The sequence below is a fragment of the Crotalus tigris genome, unplaced genomic scaffold, assembly GCF_016545835.1.
Source record: "Crotalus tigris isolate CLP2741 ecotype Arizona unplaced genomic scaffold, ASM1654583v1 scf7180000017740.2609645, whole genome shotgun sequence".
Taxonomy (NCBI): Eukaryota; Metazoa; Chordata; class Lepidosauria; order Squamata; family Viperidae; genus Crotalus; species Crotalus tigris.
The window spans coordinates 577279-600031 of NW_024096606.1; the positions used below are offsets into that span (position 1 = coordinate 577279).

General features: G+C 43.4%; 1 protein-coding gene across 4 annotated transcripts in view; it reads right to left on the reverse strand.

Annotated features, from left to right (window-relative positions):
• The window catches only part of RAPGEF2 (Rap guanine nucleotide exchange factor 2), a 149487-nt gene that overhangs the window by 115711 nt on the left and 11023 nt on the right, over positions 1-22753 (reverse strand). For all 4 annotated transcript variants that reach the window (XM_039339810.1, XM_039339811.1, XM_039339812.1 and 1 more), the window contains exon 4: positions 1578-1653. In XM_039339810.1, the coding sequence (XP_039195744.1) occupies positions 1578-1653 (76 nt within the window). The remainder of the gene's footprint in view (positions 1-1577; positions 1654-22753) is intronic.

Below are 22753 nucleotides of genomic sequence, written 5' to 3' on the forward strand. Positions count from 1 at the left end.
GGCCAGATCAACTCATGCATCCCCTCCTGAGAGGCCTTCATTAGCCAGGAGGGGCACAGATCTAACACACAAGTGGCCGAACCAGCAGCTGAGGGAGCCCTATCCACTTCCTCAGGTTCAACAGGCTCACACGTGTCCCAGATCACCTTGTAAGATGTAGTCTTTATGACTTCCATAGACTCTGTCCTAAGGCTGGAATCCAATGTAGAGCAAATGCGACAAATTTTAACTGCCATATGTTCAGCATATTCTTCAAACAACCCTTTAGGCATATTTTGGCATTGCTCCATCCAAGAAGGGACTAAGTCACTTGAAAGAGGACTGCTGGGCAGCTATCAGCAAATGCAACAAGGAAAGAGATGTAGTTATATTTCACCATCCTTATTGTCATGAGTTAGACATTAATAGCGGCTCTAGCTCATGTCCAATTGTCTTTGCTCTTTGTCTTTCTCGAGTGTTGTTCTAGGTATCTCTTAGCCCACTTAAGTCCCTTAATTCCATCGTGTACCATGGGGAACATCAGGAATCCTGAGTGTGGAGAGGCCGCTCAGGCACATCTGCTCTAAAGTGACTGTCACTTTTTTATTCCATGCAGTCACCAAAGCTTCAATCAAATGAAGTAACAGGCTTTCTGAAATAATCCAAGTTCACCCTGGAACCCAATTGGGACCACTAGCCACCTGGGATGGGCCAATCCAATAGGTTAAGCCTCCCTGTGGATGGAAGTAACACCCGAGAAATAGAGATTCAGCAGTGAGTGCTCTCTCCTTGGCATGAGAAAAATCAAAATCTCCCCCAACTCTGGTATTGCTCTGACAGAAAAACCAGATGTAGTACCGCTACTATGAACTTGCTGCCCTTTTGGAATAGACATCAAACAATAATAAAACACCCATATAAAAATAGTTTCCTTCAAATTTATGCTGTTACCAAGTTCTTCATTGATACTTCTATATAGTTTTCTTTCAGGTGGTTTGCCATTGCCTTCTTCAAGGTTTTTTGTTTTTTTCAACATCCCAATTCAGCCTGGGATTTCATAATATTCTCACCTAAATACTAATTAAGCTCACTATCCAAACACTGTTCAAAATAAGGAAATTAAACCCCACATAGCTAACATTCGTGAAATGGCCTGACTTCCTTTTTAGCCCTCACTCCTCCTAAAGTGTGAAGAGATCAGATCAGCCAAACTAGTGACTGAAATTTATTGTCACTTATAAACTGTGTGGAACAGGAAAAGATGAAGGAGGTTAAATTTATGCAAAACAAGACAGAATCTATTAAAATTAAGGAAATTATAAAAGAATTTAAAATAACAAAAAATACTCCAATTTATTTTTTCCCAACACTTTTGAAATAATTTTTTATTGGGTCTGGCGTTAAAACCTGCAAAGCAAAGAGTTAAAAGTTTTTTGTTTTCTTACTGACAAAAACTTATTTTCTTTATCGGATGTTCTAAGTCACTAAAAAAATTAAGATTATAGACAGTCTCTCTATTGTTAGTGGATGTATTTTAGAAAATAATACCTACAAAATGGCAAATGACTTTTTATCAGCATTAATCTAGTTATACCTACCACAATCATTTCAGATGGTTCTAGAACAATGCATTCACAGCCACGTCTGAAGCTTCCTGCAGAACGTTTCCCAAAACTAAAGGAAAGAGAAAATATTTAGAAGAAAAGAAAATCTGAAAAATCAAAGAAACGTCTAAACAAATTAAGGCTACATAACTGTTAGCTGATATCATAGCTGGGGGGAGGGGTTTATTTATCATTAACACCACACATTTAAATAATGAGTTCAACTATTCTAAATCAGTTACCAGTGATTATAATGCTGTTACTTAGACCTTTTTATTCTGGTTTAGCTGAAAGTTGACTGCAGAACAGATAGCAACCACCTTCTATGAATCCTGTTCCTAAATATCATTGTAAAAACCATATATTTAGAAGATGATTTGTGAGCAATTAATTTAAACTAATCAAGTTTTTCTTAGGACTACCTAATCAGGATGGACTGATTTACAGGCTTTCTGGAGCAGAGTTTCTTCTTTAGACTCCACTCTTTTTTTATAGTTACCAGCTGGCAAGAACACTTTGAATTTGACATCTAACTCTAAAAATATTTTATATGGAATGATGTGTGACAGTTAAAATAATAATTTGTTGCTAATTATACACTGTTCAAGGTCTATAATATCCCAATATTCTAGCTAATTTGTCCCTTAGAATACATTATAATGATCTCATTTGGACAAAAAAACAAAACAGAGAACGTATCTCAGAGAACACTGGGAAATCACTGATTAAAATGTTCAATAAACAAGGATATGGTCAGGTTTTCTTCATAGTGGGTTTCTGACAAGGAAAAAGGAGGAGTCTGAATTGTCATAAGCTTGTAAATTATTAGAAAACATCATATTTTAAATCATTATGAGGCCATCAACTTATCTTTTAATTTTTTAAATTTCAGTCATTAAATTAGTGAAATAAACAGGCATCTGTATTAAATAATAATTATGAAGAACAAATAAGCATAATAGGAATATTGATATAAGCAGGGCTTTTTTTCTCATAGAACGCCCAGAACGGAGTTCCGGCATCTTTTTCGGATGGAACCTTGTAGGATAGGCAAGGCGGGTTGTATGACGTGTGTGAGTTCTGGCACCTTTTTTTTTCTTTTCTTTTTTTTTTTAGAAAAAAAGCATTGGATATAAGTATAAATACTTAACTATGGGCTCCAGTTCTAGCAGCTCTTTCTCTTTGCTACTTACGCTTAAGGCCTGGAAATGGCAATTAGCAACTAAAATCCATTTGATCTGTTCAAAAATTGGCCAATAAAGTAGCTTTATTATTTTAATAAAATAATAAAAATTAAAATAATATAAAGGACACTTGGCGATAAATATCACCCCAAATTTATGTATTCTACTTCTCATCCAACCCCTCACAAATTGTAGATACTGTAGTTTGATCTCTGATTAAAATGTCAGATATACTTACTTTTGCTATTATATATATATAGGTAATGCAGCAATTCTTTGCTTATGCCAGATGATTTAACAGAGGACTTTGGTCTCTCATCTCCTATTGCTGAAAAGCTTATCATTACAAGTAGTCCTTTACATACGACCATAACTGAGCCTGGCAATTATGGCTGTATGTCATGATGGTTGTAAAGCAGATCATCACTTGACCAACTTGATTTTATGACCTTTTCTTGGTGATCCTTAAGCAAAGGAACGTTGGCTTACCTGAACACCTCTTCTCATTATGATGATGATGAAGAATCCACTAATGGGTTATTTCAGTCCTCCTGCCCAATCAGACTAAGTTGTCAATGTTATCACGCCTGTCCTTGCCTGGTACCTCCCAGTTTCAACGATGGCAGAGCCAATGACAATAGTCCGACGTGATGACTCCCAAGAGAAGGAAAAAGAAGCAACCCCCTGACACATGGCCTAACTGACTTCTAGAGGGGTGGGCATGGATTCTTCACCATCATGCTGAGAAGAGGCATTCAGGTAAACCAACACTCCTTCTCCAGCATGATGGATGAAGAATCCACCAATGGGACTTACCAAAACCCCCACTGTCCCTATGGGAGGGAGTCAGTTGGGACCTGTGTCCCTGGTCCTGGCACTACTTGTTGCAGTATTCGTTGACCAAAGGGAGCCTCAGCAGATGCAAATTTGTCCAGTTGGTAATGCCCAATAAAAGGGGAAGGCGAAGACCATGTTGCTGCCCTACAAATATCCTCTATAGATGCTTAAGTTGCCTACGCCGCAGATGTGGCAGCACTGCGAGTGGAATGTGCCGTCACATGACTTGGAACTGGCAGGGAAAGCGATACATATGCCCCTGCTATGCACGCCCTGATCCATCTGCCTATGGTAGAGGCGGATACCTTCTGCCCCATGGAGGAAAGTTGAAATGAGACAAACAGGGCTTCTGATTTATGAAAAGCCGCCGTGTGCTTGATGTAACAGCGCAGGGCCGTGCGTATGTCCAATGTGTGCCATGGTTGTTGTCACATCAGTGACAGTAATTCCACCAAGTGTGATCATAAATGCAGTTAGTCACTGGTCTCCTGGCAGCCTGAATCATGTCAATCACTCCTGACGAGTATGGCTCCTGAGTCAGGGTGCGGCGTTCAAGCGCCAGGCAGCCAATTGGAGTCACTGGGGGTCTGGATGTTGTAGAGCCCCTTGCGTTAAACGTATGCGACTGTCGGGAATCCGCCATGGAGAAGTTGTGGAAAGGCTCACTAGGTCTGCGAATCACAGTTGTCTCAGACAGTGAGGTGCAATGAATATTAACTCTGCCTGTTCCTCTAGGATCTTCCTGACAACTGCCGGAATCAGGGGGAGAGGAGGAAAGGCGTACAATAGGCCCTGTGGCCATGGGCTGCATAGTGCGTCCATCCCCTCCGCCCCCCGAGAGGGGAAGCATGAAAAGAATCTGGGAAGTCGGGCGTTCTCCAGCGAGGCAAACAGGTCTACAATCGGATGGCCAAACCTGTCTGTGATCTCTGTGAAGAGATCAGGGTGCAACTGCCATTCCGAATGGTCCACTATTGACCTGCTGAGGAAGTTCGCCTGCCGGTTTGCCTCTCCCGAAATGTGTTCGGCCCTGATGGAAAGCAGGTTGGTCTCTGCCCAGGAGCCCAACGCCCGAGCTTCCATTATGAGGGACCAGGAACGAGTGCCCCCTTGCCGGTTCACGTGAGCCTTTGCAGCTACATTGTCCGTGAGGACCAGCACATGTTGCTCCCCGATCTCGATGTGGAAGTGTTGGAGAGCCAGATGGATCACCCTGAGCTCCAACCAATTGATGTTGTGCTTCAGGTCCAACCGCGACCATTGACTCTGAGCCATCTGAGATTGGAGGTGTGCACCCCAGCTGAAAAGATTTGCGTCCGTGGTCAGAAGAATTCGGTGAGGCTCTTTGAAGAGAGTCCCCTTGCGCATGGCTGAGGATATCTACCAGTCGAGGGAGCAGAGGACCTGACGGGGAACCCTTACCAGTTGGTTGGAGCAACTGGTGCGCCGTCTCTGGAACAGGAGCAGGAATCATTGGAGGGTCCGGTCATGTAATGTGGCCCAAGGCACTATCACTATGCAAGATATTAATTTCCCCAGTAGCTGGGAAAGCAAAGCTAGCGTCACTACCCGCTCCCTGCGGATCCTGAGGACTAGGTCTCGGATGCTGTTTCGACGGTCTTCAGACAAGAACACGTAACAAGAGTCTGTGTCTATTACCGTGCCCAGGTGTAAGAGGCGGGTTGAGGGGACTGTCTGGCTTTTCTGGAAATTTATCGAGAACCCGTGGTCCTGAAGAGTCCTGATTGTAAGGGCCAAATCGACTGGGCGGTCGGGATGGAGGTTAATTGGAGCAGGATGTTGTCCAGGTAATACTGGACACATACTGGGGCCAATCTTAAGTGTGCTGCCAGAACTGCCAGGATCTTGGTGAAGACCCTGGGGGCAGAGGAGAGATCGAATGGAAGGGCCCTGTGATGGTTGAGATGACAAAACAGCAGAAATTGCCAATGATCCGTGAGGATGGGGATGTGTAGATATGCCTCTGTGAGATCGATTGAGGTCATGAAATCCCCTCGCCTGATGCTACCCAAGATGGAATCGAGCGTCTGCATCTTGAACTTCCGATACTGGAGATAGTAGTTCAGGCCCTTGAGGTCGAGGATTGCCCTCCATCCCCCTGAGGATTTTGGGACTACAAACAGGATGGAGTAATATCCCTTTCCTACCTGGTCCGCTGGGACCTCCTCTATGGCCCTGGTGCTTAATAAATGCCAAATGGCATCTGTCATGAGACCCCTTTTTATTGAGTTTCTCAAGGTTGGACAAGAGACAAAATGATCTATGGGTCTGGTTATGAACTCCAGGGACAGACCCTCCCTTATGGTCTGTAGTACCCAGGAGTCTGTGGTTGTTTTTTCCCATTGGCAGATGAAGAGACCGAGTCTGCCACCAATGGGAGGGGTCCCTCCTAAGTCACTTGGAGCGATGGGAGGGACGACCCCCTCTGCCTTGAAAGGAAGACTTATTCTGGGTCTGGTGTCGGGGCCGGTCCCTATAATTCATCCTGTCAAATGGACGGTCTGCCTTGGGAGTAGAGGGACAGTATGTTTGTCCAGCCTCTGCTGTTGCACCCGTCCGAAAGGACTGACGGCAGCCATAGGGAAAGAATCGCCTGTTTGCTCTCTTAGCCAAATGAGAGATAACCTTCTGTTTCTGTTTGTTCTCCACCAGGTAGGGTGTTAATGCCTCCCCAAATAGCCAGCCTCCCTTAAATGGAGCCATGGCTACACGCCATTTATGTTTACTCTCAGCCCTCCAGTTCTTAAGCCAAAGCAGCCTCTGTGCGACGACGCTGGAAGCCATTGCTTGGGTCGCATGCCTGGTGGCATATAAGGACACATCCGCCATGTACTCAGAGGTCGCTATCAGTTTGGTCAGGTCCTGGTGGACTCTCATCTCCTCTAGGGGGATCCTCTCCTGAAGCTATCAAAGCCAAATGAGGGAGATTCTGGCAAAAAAGGAAGTGGAGGTTGCCGCCTTTGCTGCCCACACAGATGCTTGGTGAGCTTTGCAAAATGCTAGCTCAGATTTCTTATCCTCCGCCCTAAGGGCATCAGAGACATCTGCTGGTAGCCTGGCGGCTGAGAATAGTGGGGCTAGGGATTCATCCACTTTAGGCACCTCCAATAGATCTGTTAAATTTGGGGCCATATCTACTAGCTTGTATTCAGGTCCCCCTTGGGAAGGTTGTGCGGCCGGGGATTCCCATTGTCCCTGAATATTCTTAAGAAATAAGGGGGGACAGGGGATTTGCTGACGCCGGATTACCGGTTCCGAGAATAGTGGATTCGTGTCCTGGGTAGTGGAAGTTTCCAGGGTGGGAATAGGGTCAGAAGTGATCTTACCCGCTGCACATGTCCTGCGAAGTAAAGATGGAAAAAACGAAGCGTTAAAGAGCTCTGCCATGGGATGAGGATCTTGCGGAGGCTCCTCACAATCCGACCACTGGTCTGCAGTGCAGTCATAATCAGAGGAGCTGGAAGAGTCTGATCCTGGTGAATGGGGGGGGCGAGATAGAACTAGGGTGGTCGAGCAGTTATGGGTCGTGTTGAGACGGTTGGCACTGATGAAGATCTCGGCAGAGATGAAGATTGTTGATGACTTGAGGAGGCCATTGCTTGAAGGACTGCCTGCGATATCATGGCCGGCAGCTAATCAGAAAAGGAAGGATCCTGTGAAGAACGAAGCCCTGCTGCAGTCGGGGTAAAGGTCGCTGTAGGTTCCGTAGAGGAGCTTGGTGGCTCAAGGGTGGACCTCCTTGACCAAAGGTCTGTACTGAGACCTGCTGAAGCTCTCACTCTGGGGACCACGCCTGTGTTGAAGTAAGTGATTGCAAGTACATTGCGGGAGCTATAAGCAGGGAAATGGTGATTTGTACCCTTCCCCAGCTGACAATCGTTGAGACTGAGAGAATTGCTTCTCCAGGGCCGGTGCAAGCAATCAGCCTGCTTGTCAGCTGACTTGCTTGAGCTCTTGCCAGATTTAGACTTAGCTTTGGCCTTTACCTTAGCCACGGCTTCTTGACTAGGAGATTTGCGACTGGGTTGCTTGATAGCAGCAGAAGCCTGTGGCACACTGTTGTCTGCCATGGTTAATTGAGAAGAGTTCCTGATGCGGCACTGGAACGATCTTGATCTGCAAGAGACGTCAGTTACCCACTGTGATGGGACTGACTTGCATGTGGATCAGCGTGGTCTGGCCCACCGGCCAAGCAGGACTCACGCTAGGTGCACCAAGGCGCTCGTCACCAGAGGAAGAGGCAAAGTTAATGTGTCTGTAATGCACAGTCCTATGGCCCATGTGGTGACGAGATCTCATGTGTCTCACTTTAGTGGCGATGGCCAGGTCCTAGTGAGCAACCACTAGATGCAGAGTGGCAGAAGGCTAAGGTGAAGGAGTGCTAAGTGGCAAAGGCCTGCGCAAAATTGTATGTGCAGTGGATAATTGGTGCTGAGAGAGCTGCCAAATATAGTGCAAGCAGGGAGTAGAAAAAGGTCCTCTGAATTTAGGTTGGGAAAAAAAATTCCGAGTGAGATTGGAGGCTGTCAGCTATACATTGGTCTAATTTATAAGGAGTGAGGCCCAGCCACTGCGTGAGATGATCAAAATGGCAGCCACACAAGCGGGAAGGGAGCAGTTGGTGAGGGAATCCCAAATAGTGCTAGCAGCTGTAAAGCAAGGAAAGCAGCTCTGACTGACCAATATTGCTGGCAGCCGTCTAATGGGCGCTGTGAGCAAAGGACTTTAATCCTCCTCCAAGGTTCAAGCCTTCAAAGGGATTGTCAATGCCAGCAAACAGTCGCCTCGCAGCACGCCAAAATGGCGGCTGCGCAACCGAGAACGGGAAAGGGCAAACCCTTGAAACCTGAGGAGCAAGAGCTTGAAATGGCTAAATGCTTCTCCAAAAATGCTAGGAGACACGCAGAGAGCAGTCTCCCTCTCCTCCTGATCCCTATAGCTTGTACGGGAAAATTTAGCAATCCACGTCGAACAGCTGAGAGGCACAGTGACCATGGCGCCTGCTAGCAGCAGCGGAAAATCCGGAGCCTAAAGTAGCTGAAACTGTCAGATCCGATGAATGCTGGGGTAAACAGCAGCGAGATATTAACCCTCGCACTGAAACTGACTCTCCTAGCTGTGACCGAGTTGCTGTTAATGGCCCCTGAAGTGTCTGACAGATTAACGGCCACCAAAATGACGGCCACAGCTCAAACCTTCGGAGCTGACAGCTAAGGGAGGCTTCAGGGAGCAGAAGCCTGTAGGATCGTAGCGGAGAGCCAAATAGAAGCTGAATAGCTTCTGGCTGTCCTGTCAAAGCAATCCCTAATGGATTCCTAAAACCTTGAAAAATTTTGGTAGAATAGTGTTTCCAAAATGGAAGCTGCAGCCCACTGTGGGGCTGACAGATAAGAGGGGGGGGGGTTCAGATGGCAGAAACTTAAGGATTTTAAGAGGAAAGTTGAACAGGAGCTGTGTGGCTTCTGTTTCTTTCCCCTAAAAGAAGAATCCACTAATGGGTTAGAAGGAAAAATATTTCCCCTGAATCAAACCTGTCAGAAGTCAGAATTTGGGAGTCAAAATTGTCACGTCCTCATAGGCGAACAGACTAAGTTGAAACTGGGAGGTACCAGGCAAGGATGGGCGTGACAACTTTGACAACTTAGTCTGATTGGGCAGGAGGACTGAAATAACCCGTTGGTGGATTCTTCATCCATCATGCTAGAGAATATGGCAGTTATAAAGCAAATGCTGCACTTGTTAAGTATACCCATTATTTGATGTAGATCAGTTTTTGCTAGGAATTGGAAATAAATGCCAGTTTCTGGTAAAAATGTCATAAATATGACAGCAGGTTGCATCAAACAGCTGTAAACATGGGCCAGTTGCTGAGCATCCAAAATACTGTCATATGATTGGGAAAGTGGCATCTGAACCAGGTTATAAGTAGCTTTGGGAGGCTTGGTCATAACATCAAACATTTTATTCAGCCAGCCAGCCAGCCAGCCAACCCTTCTATCTACATATCATCAAATCAATACTTACAGGATACAACCAATTAAAATGCCACAGAAAGTATCATAAAATCAAAATTGCAAATGCATAATTTTAATAAGTATAAATAACACAACCAAAGTACTAAACAAAAATTGAATTTAATATTTAAATTGCTCAGAATGCTCTTAGAAAACACCATAATCTTGAGTTCTATAAAACATCTCACAGCAGTTTATTGTCAGCAAAGCAGGTTTTTCCAGCAAAAATGAATTATAAATTTGTAAAAGTTTCAGTTCATTGGAGAACATGTAATATAATTTGCCTGTAATCCATTTACTGAGTTCAATCAATTAAGATATTAATATTCTTCTCAGTAGGGCTAATAGCTACTACAGGATAATTTTCATTTTCTTAAAAGAGATCCTAAGAAAGTAAGTTTCTAACATAACAATGTGGTCCAGAGTTTAGTGTAAAGCAGAGGTCACCAACCTTTTCATGCTGGTGGCCTAGAGAGAAAGGGAGCAGCTGAGAAATTTGGGCATGTGTGTGTGCGGAAATGGGGCCGTGCACACCCACATGGCACTAGCAGTCCCCTTTTCATAGGCATGCAGATGTTAGCCACCGCTGCTAGTCCCCGTGCTCATGTGCAAATGGGCCACGAAACCCATATGGCATTAGCAGCCCCATTTGCTCATGTGTGCAGGCTCTAGCCACCACTGCTGCTAGCCCCGAGTGCATGCACAAATGGGCTTTTGAACCTGCCTGTGCACTAGTGGTCCTGTTTGTGCAGATGTGCAGGTGCTAGCCGCTAGCCACACACATGCGCAAATGGGTCCCACAGGAACTAGCATGAGTGGAGGTGAATGCGTGTACATGTGTGCCCATACTGGCCAGCTTGTCCCATGGTCTAGTGGCCAGTAGGCCATGGCCCAGTAGTGGGGTGCACCCCACAGGTTGGGGACCCCTGGTATAAAGTGTTTATGGAGTTCCATAAAGGCACCAGATCTGAGATACTGATCTTCAGAAAGACTTGACAGTTTTCAAACAGGACAATAACATGAACTATTCAATTGCACCAGATTATACTAAATAACTGGATCCAGTGAGCCATTTTTCCAAAACAACCTCATGGGATATTTCACTTCATTCTCAATACACGAAGTCAACTATTTGAGATAAATTTGCTGTAACCAACATAAACATTTTTTACTGAGGAACTGAATATCTTCCTAAAAGAAGTGATATGTTCAGTCAACTTTACAGATGTAAATTATATCTCTGTATACTCCATATATAAAGTCCTGCATATTAAGTGTAAAAAGATGGGCTCAGATATTTTTCTATTTACATTGTGATTACTCCAGTCAATCAGACAGTCAATACACTTTAACTATATAAAATGGAAATACAAAAGAAAGAAACACCATCTCCTAATTCTGCAGCAGGAAAAGCATTCCATCTCCCCTTAAATGGATCTGGCAACAGCTACTGATTAAACCATCCTGGGCAGGACAAGGAATTTCTCAAGATTGCAATCTGCCACTTCATAATAATTCTTTCTAACAAGTGATATAATTTTGATTCAACTTTTTGAACACTTCATGAAACTACTAACAATCAGATAAAACTACTTGAAGACTAAGTCAGGACCACAGACTGTTAATAATTAGTCATCCCTACTCTTAGCAAATGAAAGTTATTAAAGGCTAGGCATGTTTTGTGTTAATATAGATTAACAGTTCATCTCATAACTCAATTTGAGCCTATAGGGACACTGTCACAATCTGGACTAAAGGGGCTGCAAGTCAGAATTTACTTCCTCATTTAAAATTATGCTGCATTTAACAGTCCTTTTAAAAATAATGCTTACAACAGCAAATAACAGCATTCCCAACGTTCCAAAAAATTAATTAATTTTATATAGTTTCCTGTCTTATATCTGCAACTCTGGAAGGCTCACAAAACTGGATAGCAAAAACAATACACAATTACAAATAAACAACTAAAATAAAAAACATTTAAAAAGTATTGAACATATTCTATAAGAAAGTGCAATCTATACATTATTAACAGGATAGCCAACTTGCAGGCTGCATGCTCCAGTAAGGCAAAGCCTTGTCTTCAGAGCCTCCTGAAAAGCTAACAGGTTTGGGGCCAATCTAAGCTCACAGGGAATGATGTTCCAAAGTGCAGCTGCTCCTGGATCTCATAAGATGACATACCTTAATGGACAGAATCCATAACATGCCTCTTCTGGCAGACCTGATGGGATGAGTAGTTGTAAACCAGGGAGAAGTCCCTCAAATAACCTGATGCCATGCTATGTAAAACTTGTAAGTCATTAATAGCAACCTGAATTGAATCTGGGAGCAAAATGGCAACCAATGTATCACAGAGCAGAGCTATTTGGAGAGCACACATAACTGCCCATGCTGCCATATTTTATAACCAGTTGTAGTTCCAGGTGCTCTTCAAAGACAACTCATGTAGAAATTAATCCATTCTGGAGGATGAATGTCTGAGAGTAGAGCCTTCCAATCAAGGAAAGAACACAACTGACATACAACTCAAAGTTGAACAAAGATTCTGTTAGCTATGACAATCACCTGCTTATCGAATATGAATTGCAAGTTCAGAAGGATCCCCAAGTTGTACACAGGTCTATTTGGTGGAGTGCCACCCATCCAGACCAGAGATGGTAAGTTGCCAGAATCTGAAGGCCCTCAAACCCCAAAGCATTCAGTTTTTCTAAGGTTAAACTGAAGGCTGATGTTCTCATTGTAATGGGCTGTGAGAATAACAGGTAGAAGAGCAACAACCAAGATAATGGTCAGTTAAGAGAAATCAGTCCAAAGCAGGAATGTAATTTGAGAAGTCTCAGAATTGACCTGCATAATTTTCTTGAATGTAAAAGCAGGGAGGGGAGAGGCACATTCAGACTTGCAAAATACTGTTATTGTTACCTTATAATAAAAGTAGTATTAGTATCATAACTTTCATTTCCTGTTCTGGACTACCTCAGAGGGCTAAAATCTATCCATACACCCATAGCCTCCAGATATCAGAACAGGACATCAACATCATCACTTAATTCACTTACGGTGGAGACGTATAGATAGGTACCATCAACATACTTTTTTGAATATCATCTGGCAATGGGGGACATGAAAGGAGCCTCCCTGAAGAAAGTGTGCTCTTAACACATTTGGATGTCCCATGGGCAACAGCTTATAGCTGGCTAATCCTTTCAATTCAGAAGCATCCGAATGAGGTGCTTATTCCCACCTGTGACACTACAGTGAGGGAAAAAATTATGTTGTGTTTTTTAAATTTTATTGATTTTCTAACATTACATTTATATCTTTGCTGAGTTACTATAATTCAATTACATACAAATATTCTTAATACAAAATCTCAAACTATTACAATACAGTCAGGTCCAGAAATATTGGAACATCGACACAATTCAAACATCTTTGGCTCTATACACCACCACAATGGAGTTGGAATGAAACAAACACAATGTGCTTTAACTGAAGACTGTCAGCTTTAATTTGAGGGTATGTACATCCAACTCAGGTGAACCGAGTAGGACTTTTGTTTGCATATGTGTCTCCCACTTGTTAAGGGACCAAAGGTAATGGGACAGAATAATAATCATAAATCAAACTTTCTCTTCTTAATACTTGGTTGCAAATCCTTTGCAGTCAATCACAGCCTGAAGTCTGGAACGCATAGACATCACCAGACACTGGGTTTCATCCCTGGTGATGCTCTGCCAGGCCTCTACTGCAACTGTCTTCAGTTCCTGCTTGTTCTTGGGGCATTTTCCCTTCAGTTTTGTCTTCAGCAAGTGAAATGCATGCTCAATGGGATTCAGATCAGGTGATTGACTTGGCCATTGCGTAACATTCCACTTCTGTCCCTTCACAAACTCTTTGGTTGCTTTTGCAGTATGCTTTGGGTCATTGTCCATCTGCACTATGAAGCGCTGTCCAATGCGTTCTGCAGCATTTGGCTGAATGTGAGCAGATAATATTGCCCAAAACACTTCAGAATTCATCCTGCTGCTTTTGTCAGCAGTCACATCATCAATAAATACAAGAGAACCAGTTCCATTGGCAGCCATAAATGCCTACGCCATGACACTACCACCACGTTTCACTAATGAGGTGGTACACTTAGGATCATGAGCAGTTCCTTTCTTTCTCCATACTCTTCTCTTCCCATCACTCTGGTACAAGTTGATCTTGGTCTCATCTGTCCATAGGATCTTGTTCCAGAACTGTGAAGGCTTTGTTAGATGTTGTTTGGCAAACTCTAATCTGGCCTTCCTGTTTTTGAGGCTCACCAATGGTTTACATCTTGTGGTGAACCCTCTGTATTCACTCTGGTGAAATCTTCTCTTGATTGTTGGCTTTGACACACATACACCTACCTCTTGGAGAGTGTTCTTGATCTGGCCAACTGTTGTGAAGGGTGTTTTCTTCACCAGGGAAAGAATTATTCGGTCATCCACCACAGTTGTTTTCTGTGGTCTCCCGGGTCTTTTGGTGTTGCTGAGTTCACTGGTGCGTTCCTTCTTTTTGAGAATGTTCCAAACAGTTGTTTTGGCCACGCCTAATGTTCTTGCTATCTCTCTGATGGGTTTGTTTTGTTTCTTCAGCCTAATGATGGCTTGCTTCACTGATAGTGACAGCTCTTTGGATCTCATCTTGAGAGTTGACAGCGACAGATTCCAAATGCAAATAGCACACTTGAAATGAACTCTGGGCCTTTTATCTGCACATTGTAATTGGGGTAATGGGAATATCACACACCTGGCCATGGAACAGCTGAGAAGCCAATTGTCCCATTACCTTTGGTCCCTTAACAAGTGGGAGGCACATATGCAAACTGCTATAAGTCCTACCCCGTTCACCTGAGTTGGATGTACATACCCTCAAATTAAAGCTGACAGTCTGCAGTTAAAGCATATTGTGTTTGTTTCATTCCAACTCCATTGTGGTGGTGTATAGAGCCAAAGATGTTCCAATTGTGTCAATGTCCCAATATTTCTGGACCTGACTGTAGGTATTGCCTCTCTTTTCCCCTTAATATGTACTGTCTCATATTTGAATTAATGCACTTCTTATTCTATCAATCAAATAAAAAATAACTTTCTTATATTTATCAATAGTTTTTAGTTTATATACATCTTGATTATTTTAACGTTCAATCTTTGTATCTTTCCTCTTTGTATCTATTCTCTCATATTTAAAGCTAATAATTTTCATTCTTAACTGCTGCATTACGACAAATTTGTTACCTTCATCAGTAAGTTTTTGGCTTATATATATCTTAAACACCTTTACATGACCTTCATAAACAAATCAACATTCAATTTTAGCTGTTGATATTTATACTTCTAAATTTTAAGTGACCCAAGTTTTCTTTGTCTCCATGCATGATAATATCCTATATTCAAAATACACATCTTATCTATTTGGGTATATTCTATTTTAATTCTCATAAGTAAGTCAGGACCCCATTCTTCTTCAGTCTTATTCTCACTTTCTTTCTTTGCCAAATCGTCTTCCATATCCATGCTTTGGAGTCATCAAACAACTCTCTTTGTATTGAAAACCATCCGGTCACCATTTTTTTGAAAGGGTTAGCAAGTTTAGCAGGTCTAGCAGATCTCTTTATTTTTCCATCTTGACGTAATTGTCTTGAAGTATTTATCTTCTCTTCCATCTGTTCTTCTTCTTGATCTTCAAGTTCCTTCTGATTTGTGTAAGAAATATTTTCCTTTTTCCATGTTGTTAATTTCTTTTCTGGATTTTCCATTATCTGTCTTTGTTGAACAGTTAAATCTTCTGTCGTGATATTTAATTGTTCCATTTTTTCTGTTACATTCTGTATAGTTGATTTTATAGTTGTAGTCAGAGTTTGCATTTGCACATCCGGGCTGCTTTCTTGTTTTTTCCTGTAGGCTCTTATTTCATCACCAGATCAAAGGATGGTTTGGTGAAATGCTTTTAACATAAAAAGAATTTGTTCATCCATAGAAATAGTCTGCTCTGATCTTCTTCCATAATGATGTATTAACCTAAAAGCTTTGCAATCAGGGAGTCCAAAAAGAGAGTCTTTTCCCCCTCCCGCTGAGTAAAGAAAAACACAGCTAAACTTCTCACAGCTGGTGGTGTTTCAAGGTTACATGAATCTTATCCTTTTTTCTTTTCTTTTTTCTGGGTTGTCAGCCAAATACTTTTAGACAATAACAAGTTGAAATGTCAGGTTTAGCCACAAGACGTAGTTCCAATGTTATTTTAATCTTTTCAGTTTTTAGTTTTCAATTTTAAGGGAAAACCCAGATCTTCAGTAAAAATGAAAGTAAAGAATAGAAAATAGAAAATCTTTTAATCCACAAGCTTTAGGAAATAAAATTCCGATTGGGATCCAGTTATTTTTTCAATGTTTTAAACTCCCCTGAATAATTGGCGGCCGCTGTTTCTAGAGGGAGGGCTAAAATCCCCCTTCCCTCTCCACAGGGGAAAAAATATTTTAGCAGCTTACGTAGGTAAAAAAAGGTAAATAGAATTTAAGAGAGGTAGATCTCACCCAGTCTCTTCCACGCTGCTTTAATGTTGCCTAGTGGTAAGTGTAACTTCAGCTGTCCACAGCCTAGTGACCGGCCACCGCCAGTTTGGAGGGTAACACCAGCTCTCTCCCGCAATATAGCAAGAGCCCCTCCTTACTGGTCACCTCTACGGGATGACTTTTTGACCCTTTTAGGGCCCCCCCAGCGATGCAAAATTGGATGAAGAAGATGGAGCTCATCTTCTAGGGATCCATGTCTGCTGCATCGGCAAACCGGAAGTCAAGGAGAAAAATTATTTGATCCCCTCCTGATTTTGTATGTCTATAATTTTAATGGTAGGTTTATTTTAACAGTGAGAGACAAAAAAATCCAGAAAAACGCATTTCAAAAAAGTTATAAATTGATTTGTATTTTAATGAGTGAAATAAGTATTTGATCCCCTATCAATCAGCAACATTTCTGGCTCCCAGGTGTCTTTTATACAGGTAATGAGCTGAGATTAGGAGCACTCACTTAAAGGGACTGCTCCTAATCTCAGCTTGTTACCTGTATAAAAGATACCTGTTCAAAGAAGCAATCAATCAATCAATCATATTTGAAACTCTCCACCAGGACTGTCCAAGGATGTCAGGAACAAGATTGTAGACCTACACAAGGAATGGACTACAAGACTATTGCCAAGCAGCTTGGTGAGAAGGTGACAATAATTGGTGTGAAATGGAAGAAACACAAAATAACTGTTAATCTCCCTCAGTCTGGGACTCCATGCAAGATCTCACCTCGTGGAGTTTCAATGATCATGAGAACGGTGAGAAATCAGCCCAGAACTACACGGGAGGATCTTGTCAATGATCTCAAGGCACCTGGGACCATAGTCACCAAGAAAACAATTGGTAACACACTATGCTGTGAAGGGCTGAAATCCTGCTATGCCCACAAGGTCCCCCTGCTCAAGAAAGCATATGTACAGGCCCATCTGAAGTTTGCCAATGAACAGACTAAAATCAAGCTCTTTGGCATCAACTCAACTCACTGTGTTTGGAGGAGGAGGAATGAGGCCTATGACTCCAAGAATACCATCCCCACTGTCAAACATGGAGGTGGAAACATAATGCTTTGGGGGTGTTTTTCTGCTAAGGGGACAGGACAACTTCACCACATCAAAGGGGCAATGGGCAGGGCCACGTACCATCAAATCTTGGGTGAGAACCTCCTTTCCTCAGCCAGGGCATTGAAAATGGGTCGTGGATGGGTATTCCAGCATGGCAATGACACAAAACACATGGCCAAGGAAGCAAATAGTGGCTCAAGAAAAAGCAGATTAAGGTCCTGGAATAGCCTAGTCAGTCTCCAGACCTTAACCCATAGAAACTCTGTGGAAGGAGTTGAAGGTTCGAGCTGTCAAACGTCAGCCTCGAAACCTTAATGACTTGGAGATGATCTGCAAAGAGGAATGGGACAAAATCCTTCCTGAGATCTGTGCAAATCTGGTGGCCAACTACAAGAAATGTCTGACCTCTGTGATTGCCAACAAGGGCTTTCCCACCAAGTACTAAGTTTTGCGAAGGGGTCAAATACGTCTTTCACTCAGTAAAATGCAAATCAATTTATAACTTTTTTAAAATGTGTTTTTCTGGATATTTTTGTTGTTATTCTATCTCTCACTGTTAAAATTAACTTACCATTAAAATTATAGACTGATCATTTCTTTGTCAGTGGGCAAACCTACACAATCAACAGGGGATTAAATAATTTTTTCCCTCACTGTACGTGTATCCCAAAAAGGACCATTTCAGGTGCACAGATGACTATTATTTCAGTAAATATCCATATGTAAGGAAGAACTGTTGCAAGACTTGTGCCAAAAATAAAACTGCAATGTCCAGGAGACCCACAGAGACAACCATCAGAGAAGACCAAAAATATAGATCATGTGGCTTTAGCAGAGAGGTCCCACCAAATTATGGCAGCGCAGTTTTTGTGAAGCCTGGTATCCAAATTCAGTCCACAACAATATCAGAAATAAATAACATAGAAATAATAACTAGAGCCAAGCAACTATATCAGTGGTTCTCAACCTGTGGGTCGGGACCCCATTTGGGGTCGAATGCCATTTCACGGGGGTCGCCAAACAAGGCTGTCCGCCATTTTTCCCCCCTTTTCTTTGGCCATGCCCCTGGCACCCGGTGATGTATAAGTGGTTGGGGGTCACCACAACATGGGAAACTGTATTATGGGGTTACGGCATTAGAAAGGTTGAGAACCACTGAACTATATGGTCACTTGAGTATATAAACCATCATTAACTTAGATCACGGGTGACAAATTTAATACATTTAATAAGGATAAAATAAAACTTATTACTGTGACTTTACTTGTCACAGAATCATCTGGGGGTATCCTAATAATGACAGAAATGGGGAGTCTGTTATACAGTGGGCAGATTTGAATAAACTGGCTCTTTTACATGATAACAAATTACCAGGTTCATTTAACAGTGGAAGATGGCACAGGGGATATAACCGAGACTTAATATTTGTGAGTAACTCTATAATCCAGCAATGTGTCTAAGTAGTTTGTTCACCTACCCCAAATTCCTAACACCTGCCAATTATGTGTCATGTTACTGCTATACAATGCTTTTTTTTGTAAAAAAAAAAAAGCTGCTGGAACTCATGCACAGCTCCGGCTCCAGTCAAAAGCCCTTTACAGAGGGGGAGGAGGGAGAAGAAGCTTTAGGAAGCGATTTTGCGCCCCCCAGCAGTCTGATCCGGTCTCCAGGGGCCTTTTCCAAGCCTCCGGAGCCCAGATCCATGGCCACGGAGCGATTTTGCAGCCCCCAGCAGCCCAATCCGGGCTCTGGATGCCTGGAAAAGGCATCCGGAGCCTGAATCAGGCCACTGGGAAGCTGTAAAATCACTCCACAGCCATGGATCCAGGCTACGGAAGCTTGGAAAAGGCATCCAGAGCCCAGATCTATGGCCATGGAGTGATTTTGCAGTGCCCCAGCGGCCCAATAAGGGCTCTGGAGCCCTGAAAAAGGCCTCCAGAGCCCGGATTGGATTGCTGGGGGGCTGCAAAATCATTCCACGGCCATGGATCCAGGCTCCAGAGGCTTGGAAAAGGCCTCCGGAGCCTGGATCGGGCTGCTGGGGCACTGCAAAATCGCTCTGCGGCCATAGATCTGGACAGCAGAGGCCTTTTCCAGGTCTCCGGAGCCTGGATCAGGCTGCTGGGGGTCTGCAAAATCACTGTGCGGGCATACTTGGATTTGTGCTGGCAGTTTAGAAGGAACCGGTTCTTCGGTTCAAAAACAGGTACCGGAACGCCATTTCGTGCGTTTTATGACAAAAAAAGCCCTCTTGCTATAGTTCAACCTCACAATATTAGACACAAATATAACTTTTTAAAAGCTGACTGGCCTAAATTTCTAGGTTAGTGCTGTTAATCAATTAATACCCAGACTGAACTATTACAAGAAATTTGTGGAGGCCATTAAAAAATGTTTCCAGTTATCAATCCCATGAAGCTGCAAAACCAACTATATCCCAGGCCTTACAACAGAAACAAAGGACAAATTGCAGCAGTATCTCACTCTTTTTGAGGCTGATCTTATGGCAGAAGACACAGTGAATGCAGGACCATATTTGAAGCTAAGTGAGAAAGCTGGATTAAAACAATGGAAGAACTGGACATGAACACAAGTAGCCACAAAGTGTGGAGATTGTTGAGCTGCCTGAATAGTGATCAAAGTTTTGGGAGCACTGGCAAACTACCTGAGGACTGGAAAAGAGCTAATGCAGTTCCCATCTTCCAAAAGGGGGGGGGGACAGATCCAGGAAATTACGGACCAATCACCCTGCCATCAATACCTGGGAGGAACTTGGAAAAGATAATCAAGCAACAAATCTGCAAACACCTACAAGCCAACAAAGTTATAACCAGTAGCCAACAAGACTTCACCAAAAACAAATCACGCTAAACAAATCTTATTTCATTCTTCAACAAAGTGACTAAATTAGTGGGTAAGCAAAATGCTGTGAACATAGTATACTCATATTTCAGTAAAGCAGTTGATAAAGTAAACCACAATCTACTTCTTAGCAAGCTAGAAAAATGTGGGATAGACAGCACCACCATCAGATGGGTCTGTAACTGGTTGACAAATCATACTCATTGTGTAATCATTAATAAAACTATATCTATATGAAGGGAAGTAAACAGTGGAGTACCCCAAGTTTCTGTTTGGGGCCCAATACTGTTCAACATCTTCATAAATGATCTAGATGAGGGAATAGAAAGGAAACTCATCAAATTTGCAGATCACACTAAGCTAACAGGAATAGCCAACACCCCAGAAGAAACTCAACATCCAAAAAGATCTTGACAGACTTAAACACTGGACCCTAACTAACAAATGAAATTCAGCATAGATGAAAGTAAGGTTATAGACTTAGGCAAGAAAAATCAACTGTATAGATACAGGCTAGGTGAAACTGTGAGAGTGATCTTAGGAGTCCTAGTGGACAATCACTTAAATGAGAGCCATCTGTCCATGCTCTTCTGGACCTATCATCAGCTTTCAATACCACTGATCATGGTACCCTTCTGGACCAGTTTTGGGTGTTGGGGTGGGTGGCACAATGTTGTGCTTATTTTCCTCTTTCCCTTGGGACTGATTCCAAGCATGTTGATAAGGGAGGAGAGGTCCAGTCCATGACCCTTGTTATATAGGATACTATGGCACGCATGCCACAGGCGGCATGCAGAACCATCCCTGTGGGCACATGCGCCATCGCCCCAGAGAGAGGTAGGGCCAGGCTGCTCCCTTCTGCCTCTCCACGTGTGCCTGCGCTCTCACTCTCTTTCTCTCTGCAAGAGCTGGGCGGATCCGGGCTGGATGGTGGAGGCAGCTGACAGCACGAGTCCAGGTAAGACTCCAGAGTGATTTTTGCAGTACCCCAGTGGCCCGATCCGGGGGCCTGGAAATGGCCTCTGCCACCCGGATAGGCCGTGGGGGGGTGCAAAATCTCCCACCCATTGCGTGGATCGCACTGTCCCTGCTGCCATTCCCCCCACTCGCCGCACGGACCGCCTTGCCACCGCCCCCACTCATTGCGCGGATTGCACTGCCGCCATCATTCCCACTCACCCACCGCACGTATTGTGCTGCCACCGCCGCCCGAATCTAGGGCTGCAGAGCTATTTTGTGCCCCTCCCACGGCTGATCCGGGCGGCAGAGGTCTTTTCCAGGCCTCCGGAGCTCGCATCCATGGCCACGGTGTGATTTTGCGGCATGCCAGCAGCCGGATCTGGGCTCTGGAGGCCTGTAAAATGCTTCTTCTGCCCGATCGGCCGTGGGGGGGGGGGTCGCAAAATTGCTCTGCAGCCCTAGATCTGGGCAGCAGAAGCATTTTCCAGGCCTCCAGAGCCCAGATCAGGCCGCTAGCATGCAGCAAAATCACCCCACGGCCATGGATGTGAGCTCTGGAGACATGGAAAAGGCTTCTGCTGCCCAGATCAGCCATGGAGGGCTGCAAAATCGCTCTGCAGCCCTAGATCTGGGCATTAGAAGCATTTTCCAGGCCTCTGGGAAAAGGAAAGCATTGTAGAGTAAACAAACTTACAAAAAGGGGATCTCTCTCTCTCTCTCTCTGTCTCACAGACACACACACTTCCCCCACCCCTTTTAATATCATCTCTTCCCCCACCCCCTTCAATATCATCTCTTACCCCACCCCTTCAATATCATCTCTTACCCCACCCCCTTCAATATCATCTCTTACCCCACCCTTTTAATATCGTCTTTTCCCCCACCCCCTTTAATAGCATTTCTTCCCCCACCTCCTTCAAAATTAAATGTTTCTGAGAAATCCAAAGTGGTTTACAAACAAAACTTTCAAAGATAGCTATTGTAAAGCATCACTAGCACTGCTTAAAACAACATTAAAAGTATGTATTTTAAGAAAGAAAAATATTAATAGTAATTTACTATATGCCTGACTGAACAGTGTTTAGAGTTGCCTCTAAATGGGTGAGGGATGCACTGTTCATATTTTCCTTGGAAGAAAGTTCTATAATTGGGGTACTGTCTCTCAGAAGGCTCTGCTCATGTTCTATAAACCAAACCAAGGGGACCATCTGGTCTAAATGGATGGTAAACATAGATGATTAGGGGGCTGGAGGCTAAAACATATGACAAATGTTTGTGGGAATTGGGTACGTCTAGCTTAGTGAAAAGGACTAGGGGTGGTGACATGATAGCAATGTTCTAATATTTGATGGCTGCCACAGAGAAGAAGGGGTCAACCTATTTTCCAAAGCATCAGAAGGCAATAATAGATAGAACTAATCAAGAAGAAAACCAGCCTAGAACTAAGGACTTGTGGAAACAACTAACCAGTGAAAAGGCTTGCCTTCAGAAGTTGTGGATGCTCCATCACTGGAGGCTTTTAAGTAGAGATTGGATATTCCATTGTTTGGAATGGTATACATCGCCTGTTTGAGCAGGGATTTGGACTAAAGACCTCAAAGGTCTCTTCTAACACCCTTTGAGAGAAGCGCTGCCA